Source organism: Scomber japonicus, chromosome 16 (genome assembly GCF_027409825.1).
Source record: "Scomber japonicus isolate fScoJap1 chromosome 16, fScoJap1.pri, whole genome shotgun sequence".
NCBI lineage: Eukaryota > Metazoa > Chordata > Actinopteri > Scombriformes > Scombridae > Scomber > Scomber japonicus.
In genome coordinates this window covers 4,784,130-4,794,191 of record NC_070593.1, presented here as the reverse complement: position 1 = coordinate 4,794,191, position 10,062 = coordinate 4,784,130, and the positions used below count along the sequence as shown (strand labels likewise).

At 38.7% G+C, this 10,062-nt stretch overlaps 1 protein-coding gene across 1 annotated transcript; it reads left to right on the top strand.

Annotated features, from left to right (window-relative positions):
• The first annotated feature begins 4,046 nt into the window (after positions 1 to 4,046).
• LOC128375819 (uromodulin-like) lies at positions 4,047 to 8,406 on the top strand. Its single transcript, XM_053336235.1, has 9 exons — positions 4,047 to 4,110; positions 4,450 to 4,887; positions 4,997 to 5,086; positions 5,178 to 5,386; positions 6,368 to 6,519; positions 6,763 to 7,005; positions 7,515 to 7,674; positions 8,225 to 8,300; positions 8,387 to 8,406. Exons 1-9 carry the CDS (start codon positions 4,047 to 4,049, stop codon positions 8,404 to 8,406), a joined length of 1,452 nt encoding a protein of 483 aa, XP_053192210.1.
• The last annotated feature ends 1,656 nt before the right edge of the window (positions 8,407 to 10,062 follow it).

Genomic DNA, 10,062 nt, shown 5'->3' with positions numbered 1-10,062 from the left:
GAAACTGTCAGTCAGTGGAATGTGTCACGATATATCTTCTTTTTAAAGGTTTAGTTTTGGGGCTTTTCATGCCTTTATTTTAGTAAGTAACTGGCAGAGAGGCTGACAGGAATCAGGGAGAGAGAGAGAGAGAGAGAGAGAGGAATGACCTGCAGCATCGGTGCCTGGCCAGATTCGAACCAGGGAAGCTGCGATTATGTGGCGCTCTAACCACTTGACCACCGGGGTGTGCCACGATACAGCTTTGATGATCATCCAAACCAAATAGTTTTCACTGCCAAGTATCTTTTGTACTTTTTGTCCTTTGGAAATTTTAAGAGATGTCAAATAAGAATGAGGATATTAGTTTTTAATTTAAAGTATTGTTGTATTTTGAAGAAACAATTCCAAAATATATATAATCATTAATCCCAGTAAACCTGTGGAAAATGTGACACTTTCCAATAGTATCTTTAACTTTCTCATACAGTACAACTTAAAGTTCCAAACTAAGGATGAATGATATGAGATCTTTTTGCTGATATCCAATATGTTGGTATTTTCCAGCTCATTTTCACAGATATTTGATACCAATGCAGATACCAATATGCACATATATTTTTTTTCCCACCAGGCTGAGGAGACTTTACTGATTGTATACTATCCAGTACAAATCAGTATGTTGTTACTCTGTATGCTCTGGTTGTTTTTCACTTTATTACAAAAATACTTAAACATAATTAAACAAAATAATGCTTAATGTCCAAAAGTGTAGAATAAAGAATATTAAATAATTTACTGTTCCATACTGGTCTTTTGTTGTGTAACCATTTTTGTCTCTTCTTCTGTATAAAACTTGCACAATCCCGATTGCTCTGTGTGTGTGTGTGTGTGTGTGTGTGTGTGTGTGTGTGTGTGTGTGTGTGTGTGTGCGTACGTGTGTGTGTGTGAAGTCCTTTGTAGTGTAGTGTTTCTCGTCTGTCCAGTTTACATGCATATGATCCATGACTGTCAAAATAGTTTAATAATCCACTTACTCAGACGTGCAGAACAATAATAATGTCCACCCAGAGTTTCACCCATTTACCCATTTACCTAGCTTTAGCATGCTAACAGTCTAGAGGCATAGGACCTATATCAATAATTATATATAAATAAATCATATTTTTACCAACACCTTAGAAATGATGCATTCCAAGTTCACTTCAAATTGTATCCAGTGCACACTTTTTTAATCATGGCGCCCTGGATGGTGCAAACCACTGCAGGGTACAATCCTAATCCCTCCTAGCCCTCCTCTTCAGGGGCCAAGCCCCATGTGCATGCATATGTGTTTCAAGCACTTTAACTTAATCCTTTAACTTGGCTACCTGTTACCAAGAAGTTCAATCATCGGGCGTTACCCACCAATGATAAAATCTAAGGAGCAGCAATTAAAAAACAAAAACCAGTTTCAGTGTCTTTATGATTTATTGCTTTAACACATACTTTAAAACACATAACAACATATTTGCAAGTCAGGTCATAGTGATCTTTGATGATCATCCAAACCAAATAGTTTTCACTGCCAAGTATCTTTTGTACTTTTTGTCCTTTGGAAACTTTAAGAATGAGGATATTATGTCATGGCAATTAAAACATTGATGAACCTGCCAAGTGGATCTTTGTTGAACACACCAAGAACTCAACAAACAAGCTGCTCTCAGTGTATTGCATGTAACACTTGTTGTCTTTGATCAATTGTTGCTTTATCTCCTATAATAATACAGTTGTTGAAAGACAAGTGCTTCATGCAGAGCAATGAGTTTCAGTGTTCACAACCAAATGCGTATGTGTTAACTAAATTTCAGTTTCACTTTATTCAAAACTCTAGCACTTTTCAAAGTTTAAATAGCATAATATACAAGTTAAATCAAAGTGTTTCAATGTTAAATTGAGTAAATCCTTTAACTCTTTCATACTGTTCATATTCTGACTCATAATTAGTCTCTACACCAATTCACATTCATAAATTCCCCATCAGTCATTAATATATGTTTGTCCTTCTATTTGATTCATCTTATGGAAAGAGAAAATGTTATGATCCAGGAGAACACTTAATTTTTTCTTCTTCTATTTTTGTATACTGGGCATTAGGATTATGTTTTACAGTGTTTTTTTTACAGCTCTCAAATGCAAAGAAATGGGTCAAATGTGACCCTGAACAGTATGTAAGGGTTAACTTGACTACCTGTTGCCAAGAAGTTCAATCAAGTTAGAGTGGAATGTGTCACAATAACCCTCGTCCCTCATGGCCTCCTCTTGAAGTGGCTAAGCTTATAACTACTGGCAAATGGTAAGTACAAGACGCACCATCTAGAGCTGTGAGTTCACATCTGTGCCACAGGATTTACCATGGCTTCCCCATTAGCAGGTATATCATTGTCAGGAACCATGTACTTTCCATGTATTCCTCCTTTATGTGCGCTACAAGACAACGGATCAGGGGACTAAGCAAAGCACAAAGGAGAGCTTTGGGCCACAATCGCTGAGCGAAGGCATCCACTCCCAGTAGAGAGTCATTTTGTGTGTTAATGGAGAACCATAACACACACTGTGTATCTCCTTGTAAGGCAAACAGATCCACCTCCACTCTCCTGAATTTGTGTGGGATTCAATCTCCACACTTATGTGGGACCTCCCAAATGACATTCAGCCCATTTCTGTTGGGAGCCAACAGCCAAGCTGAGAGAATACTGCCTGATTCAGATGCACCATTGTTGTCATGTTGTCTATCCTCAGCACCACATGCTTGTCTATCAGCAGTGGGGCAAAGTCTTTCAGCACCATGAACAGCTCCAGCAGTTTATATGGAAAGATGGCAACTCTCACTACCCCTCGGTGTAAAATTCATGATACAGGTCTGGTTTCTGGCAAGTTTGCAAATACATATTCAATGTAGTTAATATTTTGCAGTCATGCTCTTTATGTGCATGCGTATGTGCATACGAATGAGAAAAGAGTGCACGTACACAACTATTTGTAACATGATTGATTGATTGATTTTTTTTTATTAACAGCACCAGTGCCCAGCCCAAATGGTACAATGTACAATGTAAGCCATTGTAACAATGTATTTTTCCTTCCAAAGATAAATCAAACCAACACCCTTGATTGGTGTAAAACATTTGCGTGTCAAAAATGACCATGTTCTGGGAGAAAACCAGTTTGTGCAAATAAAGACACAATGAGACTTTGTCTCAGGGCTGGGGTGTGGACATTCAGAAAAAGGATAAAAGAGTGAAAGAGCAGTTTCGTCCTTGCAGACACCCGAAGAAGAAGAGTCTGATGAAGAGCTGAAGCATCACCAGAGAAACCCTGAAATCAAGTATCTCCTCTAGAGGTAGGTGAACCTGCACACTCCTCTTTTTAAATCTTAGATGAATTGGTTAAAGTGGGCTGCTCCTCTCTAGACTCAATTTGCTGTAGCTGCTGGCTCTGTCTAAACCACCTGAAGTTGTGCCCTGTTCCTTATTTGGGGTATTTCAGAATCTCGATGTGTCATTTAGTTAATTCTTTAGTTTATTGTTTAGACAGCGCTTTATTATTTTATCTAATCTAATGTTCTTGTAATATTTTTAATACCTGAAAACAATACAGGGTGAGTTCTAGTTTGGATGGATTTCTGTTAATTTTTTTATTTCAAATTATTTGGCCGAGTTAGCCAAAATGCTAGTTTTCATCAGTGTTCCCTTTGTTAGGCATCCAAAGATAAAAAAATAAGACAATATACAATAGTTAAGAACATACTACATTATGATAAAAACTGAAAATCAATTGGCATAAATAAATACACTTGTACACACAGTTAATTGTTTCAGATTTCCATTTTTATCTTTGAAAAGATTTAAAATTATGGAAGTGTATCTGCACCTTCAAACAACTGGCAATGCATTCTGTCCAGAAGTGTCCCTCACTTTCAAGTGTCCTCTGGAAACACATTGTTTGCAGTGTGATTCTGTAATGTGTTGCATTAAGACATGTGTGTTGTCTTCTTTAACAGGTCTGTGTCCTCCATGTTGTCCATAATGGGGATGCCTGGGGGTTTATTGTTGATCCTCATTTTGCAGATTAATACAGGAAGCACCTCAGGTAAACCATCTGACATCTTATCATCTTGAGTTACACATCATGACACATATTCACTGTGTAATTTTTTAATTTACATAGATTCGTTACATTTCTCCTACTTTTGTGTCACACATGAATTTACTTCTAATCTAGATGTCTTCAACATAATTTCACACATACTATTATTATGTACTGTTTTTTATATTATTTTGAAAACTAGAATTTAATATGTTCAATGAGCCTGAGAAATGATTTGTTACTTATTGAAAAGGCCTTCATGAATCAGTGTAAATTTACTCTCAGAATACACAAAAATAACACAAAACAGCGTGCATCAAACTATTCTGTTGCTTTTCACAGGGGCAGTTGTCTGTGGACATAATGTTTGTCCCTTAGGTATGGACTGCATTAATGGGATTAGTTGTGCCGACCCCTGTGACCACTACACTGCACTACATGATGAGTGGCGTTCAACTAATTATACAGTGTATCAGGGCAACCACTGTGACAGAAATGTTAACTGGCAAGGCTGGTATCGCCTGTTCCTGGGGCAAACCAGTGCTCATATTCCAGAGAGATGTGTGGCTGATCGCAGATGTGGAACCTATGCTCCTATGTGGATAACAGAACCTCATCCCACACAGTCAAATGAAATTGTAAGTCGCACTGTGTGCCCTTCCTGGAGCGGCAACTGCTGCTATGTTCGCTCATACATCATCCAGGTCAAGCTCTGCTATGGAAACTATTATGTCTACAAACTTGTGAAGCCATCAATTTGCAATCTTGCATACTGTGCAGGTATTGTTCAATTTTCAAACATCTTTTCACTGATGCAAAATAATCAATCTGCTCACCTAGTCCATTCATTTAAGTGTTTAACTATTTATGACTTATTTCATTGTTTCAGAGGTTAACCGAACAGAGCCTGCAGTTGCTTCAACCACATCTGATCCAAGACCACAAAGCTCCACCATCACTCATCCTCCCACCAGCACAGGTATTGTTCAATTTGAAACATCTTTTCACTGATGTAAAAATGTAATTTGCTGGTTTATGGAGGTTATATTATATACTATTTTATTCTTTAGTCCAGCATCTTCCACACCAGCCATCACAACTCATTTGTGGCCGTGATAAACTTCAAGTAGGCCTGGATTTGGCTAGCATGACGTCCTCTGGCTTGAATCCGTTCACTGGCAACCTGGCAGCCCGCAACTGCTCCTCAGTCAGAGTACTTGATGGTGTAGTTTGGTACGAAGTGGAGGCCCAGGCAGGACCCTGTGGAAACACACTGACGGTAAAGTAAAACCTGACCTAACCTGACATATCATTGTCCTCTCTGCTGTGTTATGTACTGTATATGTTGTTCAGGTTTAAACCCAGAGAGCTAGCATAGTACTAGCTCCCAAATTAACATGAGCTGGTTGGAGATACAGCAGAAGGTGAACTGCTACAAAAGTGTGTAGAGACATTGCAACTTTAAGAAAATGAAGCATCGTATTAGTTCATGCAGGACACGGAAGTCATACGCCCCAGCTGTAATCAGGTGACAGCCGCTGATTGAATCAGCATACCTTATCAGTCACACACCAATCACAGCCATTCTCACAACAAGGCAGACCATTTAAATATGACTCACCTACACTGATCTTGCAAGGGTCTATCTGAAATTCATGTCTTGCTTTCAGGCCACTTTGCATTGCGCTTCCTGTTTTGGCTCAGCATGCTGCTGGCTAATCCAGGGAGCATTAAAGTGGAGCATTCAGCACCAAGCAAAACTGTATTTCCATTTTTTCGCAATCAATGGTTTGATCTATGACAAGAGTGTTCCTGACTGATATACAATTACTTAACATTTGTAGCCTTCATGTCTGCCAATGTTGTACTTGCACATCTTGTGGTGCATATGGACACAGTCAGTAATGTAAGCTGGGGTCATCGAGTGTTTCAGGTTTTTCAACATCAGACACCATTGTCCAGACATCAAACAAAAGGTTGGGTGGACTGTGGAGGACAAAAAATAATGATTTTTGAGTAAGCTGGGGAAGATTTTGGGACATCAAGCATGTTATTTCTGAAAGACGAGATAATAAATTATGCATCACTGGTGTATGGGGCATAAATGGTGAAATAATGGTACTGAATATGTTTGTGATACCTATATGTTAGTCTATCCTAATATTACAATAATTAAGACCGGTTTTCATGTCAGCAGGTTTTACCAATAGCACACCCAATCACTCAACTGACTCATAATTTATCATCTTCTGTTCTTCAGACCAACAACACACATGCCATCTACTCCAACACTTTATTCATCTATCCAATGGACAACACATCCTTCGCTGTTCCTGTGAGTCTTCCCTTCTCCTGTGCCTATCCTTTGGACACAAGCACCAGCCTGAATGTGTCCATCAGACCATTCCTGGAGTGAGTAGTCTTTTATTAAAGGGCACTATGGCATCATTCACCATCTACAGTTGTAATAATAGAAAAGTGTGACATGATTGTACACATTTTCAAATTATGTTGACATGGCATCACAAAACTTCAGGCAAACCTGGTGAAAGTAGGTCTTCTAACAGTGCTGCAGTGGCCTCTAGTGGTGACCATAAATAGACTATACTGCTGCACGTAATAAATACAAGGCTGTAAATCGTGTTTTCTTGACAGACTGGCAGGTGGCATTTCAGGCTCAGGTGCCAAAGCCAGAGCCTCCATGTTTCTGTTCCGCAACTCCACCTACACAGAGACTTATCCAGCAGGCCAAGTCACCCTGCCGGTGGGCTCGCCGCTGTACGTGGGGGTCTCTGTGGATGAGAGGGATACAAACTTTGCAGCTGTTCTGAAGGACTGCTACGCCACTCACTCTTCAAACCCTGACGATCCCGTGCGATACTCTCTCATCCAGAACAAGTACGTCTCTGTCAGCAGTAGGGTTGCAAAAGGCTGGGAAATTTCTGAAACTTTCCATGGAAATTATGGGAAAATATGGGAATTATTTTGGAATTAATTGGAAATTTGGGGTAAACTTTATGTTGTCTTTGGGTTCAAATGTGTGGATTCAATAGTCCAGGGTTGTAAAAATCTTTGTGTGTATGTGATGGAGGAATGCACAGTGCATGTAGGCGGTGTGGCCCTGCAGTAAGTAATGTGCTATGTCCATGTGATTGAAGAATAGGGTAGATATTCACCTGTATTTGCATTAAATCTGGTTGTTTTATGCAAGGTTATGCTACACGATGATTACATTTAAGTTTGCAGTTATAGGCTAACATGCAACTCTGTAAATGTCCAGTTTATTTCCTTTAATTCCCATATATTCCCGTTAAATCCCATATATTCCCTATGTAAAGTATAATGAAAATGGGGAAAACATTGACTGTTTAGCAATGTGAAATGACTCGTTCCATCCTCTCCACCAGGTGTCCCACTGACCGCCGACAGGTGTCTGTGGTTGAGAGTGGCTCATCTCGAAGGGCTCGTTTCTCTGCCCTGTTCTTCCTGCCGCAGGGTGAATACAGAGACGTTTTCCTTCACTGCAGCCTCAGATTGTGTGACCAGAGGAGCTCCTCATGTGTTCCAGTGAGTAACACGTCACTTTATCGATAGCGATGTCAATCAATAATCAGGCGGGGAGCTCCAGTCCTCTGAAATGAGGCCAACACGGAAGTAACTTAGAGCTGCATTCTATCAAAAGGCCACCAGGGGGCGACCGTCTCTATACAAGTCAATGGAGAATTCACCAACTTCTCACTTGATTTCTAACCTCAGTAAACATTTTCAAAATGTGTTTATGGTCTCAATCGCTATTTTAAAGCCTTCTTCAATGCAGTCTGGTGTTCATTTGTGACATTTTGGCCGCCCTGATTTTATATTTGACGATAAAGCAGGGTATGCATTAGGGCGTGGCTACGTCGTGATTGACAGGTTGATTGATTCACAGGTTCAGGAGGGCCGACAGATAGACTGTAAGTAGCCATGAACTTGTTCCACACCGACAGTTTTCTCCGATACTATTGGCCTCAAAACACCAGTTTTGTCCATTATATATACAGTCTATGTCAATAATCAATGTTGCTCAAACACTGGGTTTTAATGGTAATGTTTATTTTTTCCCTTTCTCACCACGAAGTCTTGCACAAGAAGAGCACGTCGTTCCCTTTCAACCTCTGCCCCTATGAAGCCACTTACTATTGGACCAATCATGTGTGAGTAAAAATTACAATCTGGTCTCATCTGATGTCTCAACACAATAAATTTAATAACCCAGTTTTCTCTTTTTCTTCATTTTTAGGGGACAAGTCACCGGAGTGAGCTGGTTACATACAGCAACAACACACAAACGTGTTGTACTGTGATATTATTTTGTTTCAAGATGTTTTTTTAATTCATATTAATCAATCATTATCTCACAATACTTTAATTATTATTCTATTCTACAATCTATTAGAATAAAAAAACTGAAGGTGCGTGACAAATCAAGATATTTTTTTTTATTCGTATTAATCAATCATTAAATCTCACCATACTTCTATATTATAATTCAATTCTACAATCTATTAGTATCAAATGAAGAGACATGACAAATCAAAATTGTTTTTTAATTCATATTGATTAATAGGGTTAGGGTTAGTTTATTATTCTATAATTTTCTACATCTATAAGAATTAAAAAAGGAAGGTACATGATCATTAATAATACTTTTCTGTTACTCTGTGTTTATTTTCAGTACAGCCAAATCTGTGAAGCATAACATGATAATTGTGTGGGAAAAATTAATATTAAAAGCAACATTTTTGCATCACTAGTGCTTTGACTCTATTATTTTATGTCATCTTCTTTAAGGGTTATTTATAATAAGTTTTCCATAATAATAAAAACTATGGTGTGTAGTTATCAATACTTTTCTTTTCTTTTTAAAGTTTTTCTTGCATTTGTTTACGATGCATTTCCCCTCTTTTATCTTTCTAAACAATAGCATGGATTCTTCTTTAGATCCAGTAACTGATCTTCCATACTGCCGTTTTTCTGCACGTAACTCCTCCCGCAACTTTGAGAAAACCCCAACAATATATAGGCTACATCAAAACGTGCGGCTCAATTGGGGGAGGGGTGCTATGACTTTTGGTGTTGAAATTTCAATTTTCCCCAAAGTTATTCCCAAAAAACTGGGAGATTTCTCCATTGGAAATGAATGGATTTTTTTTTTTAAACCACAAAAATTCACCTTTTTTCAGATTCACCTAACTCTCTCATACCTGCACGTAGAAACGTGATTCAAACTTTAAATACCAAACTATTTTCACATAACATGTAAACTTTTCAAACTATGAGCAGTCAAACGAGGAGTGGAAATCACTTTTTCGTCAAAGTTAGAGTGGAAGCGGCAGTTAGCTTGAGTGAAAGAAGCAGTAAAAAACAACATTAATTTTTGTTTTTAACTCGAGCTCACGGCCAAACCGTAAAAAGGAGACAAATAATTTTTTGTCAAAATGTAGACATAGGTGTTGGGATTCATAAAATCTGACCTTCGCAGGCAGGATCTGCACAAAATTTAAACGGGGGGGCCGAGACCGGCTGCAATACCTGTCTCACTCCCGATTGACCCTAATGTAATCGTCTTCTTTTTTCAAAAGAATCTCACTCTGTCTTCACACTGAGCTTACTCGCTCATTTTAAGGAATATTTGAATAAAATAAACACTGTCAGAATATGCCGGCTTCTGTGTCTCTCACAGTGTTTTCGGTTTTTGGACAGGAGTTACGGTTTTCTCACATTTTGAAATTGTTCGGGACCTTGTCAGAAGCTAAATTCTTCAGAATTTTGAGAATTTTTTCCAAGCAGATTCTCAAATCGCCATAGCAACCGCAGGGCCTTAGCTGCCCTTAGCAACCGTAGAGCCTTAGCTGACCTTAGCAACCTGTCGCTGGGCAGAAACTGATCTACCTTTTTGTGATTGGCTAACTCTAC

Bases quoted from the DNA above. Each gene is read 5' to 3' on its own strand.
- LOC128375819 (XM_053336235.1), top strand. From the start codon at position 4,047: ATGGGGATGCCTGGGGGTTTATTGTTGATCCTCATTTTGCAGATTAAT. The intron at 7,006-7,514 runs GTACGTCTCTGT...CCTCTCCACCAG, and splicing joins TACTCTCTCATCCAGAACAA to GTGTCCCACTGACCGCCGAC. The intron at 7,675-8,224 runs GTGAGTAACACG...CTCACCACGAAG, and splicing joins GGAGCTCCTCATGTGTTCCA to TCTTGCACAAGAAGAGCACG.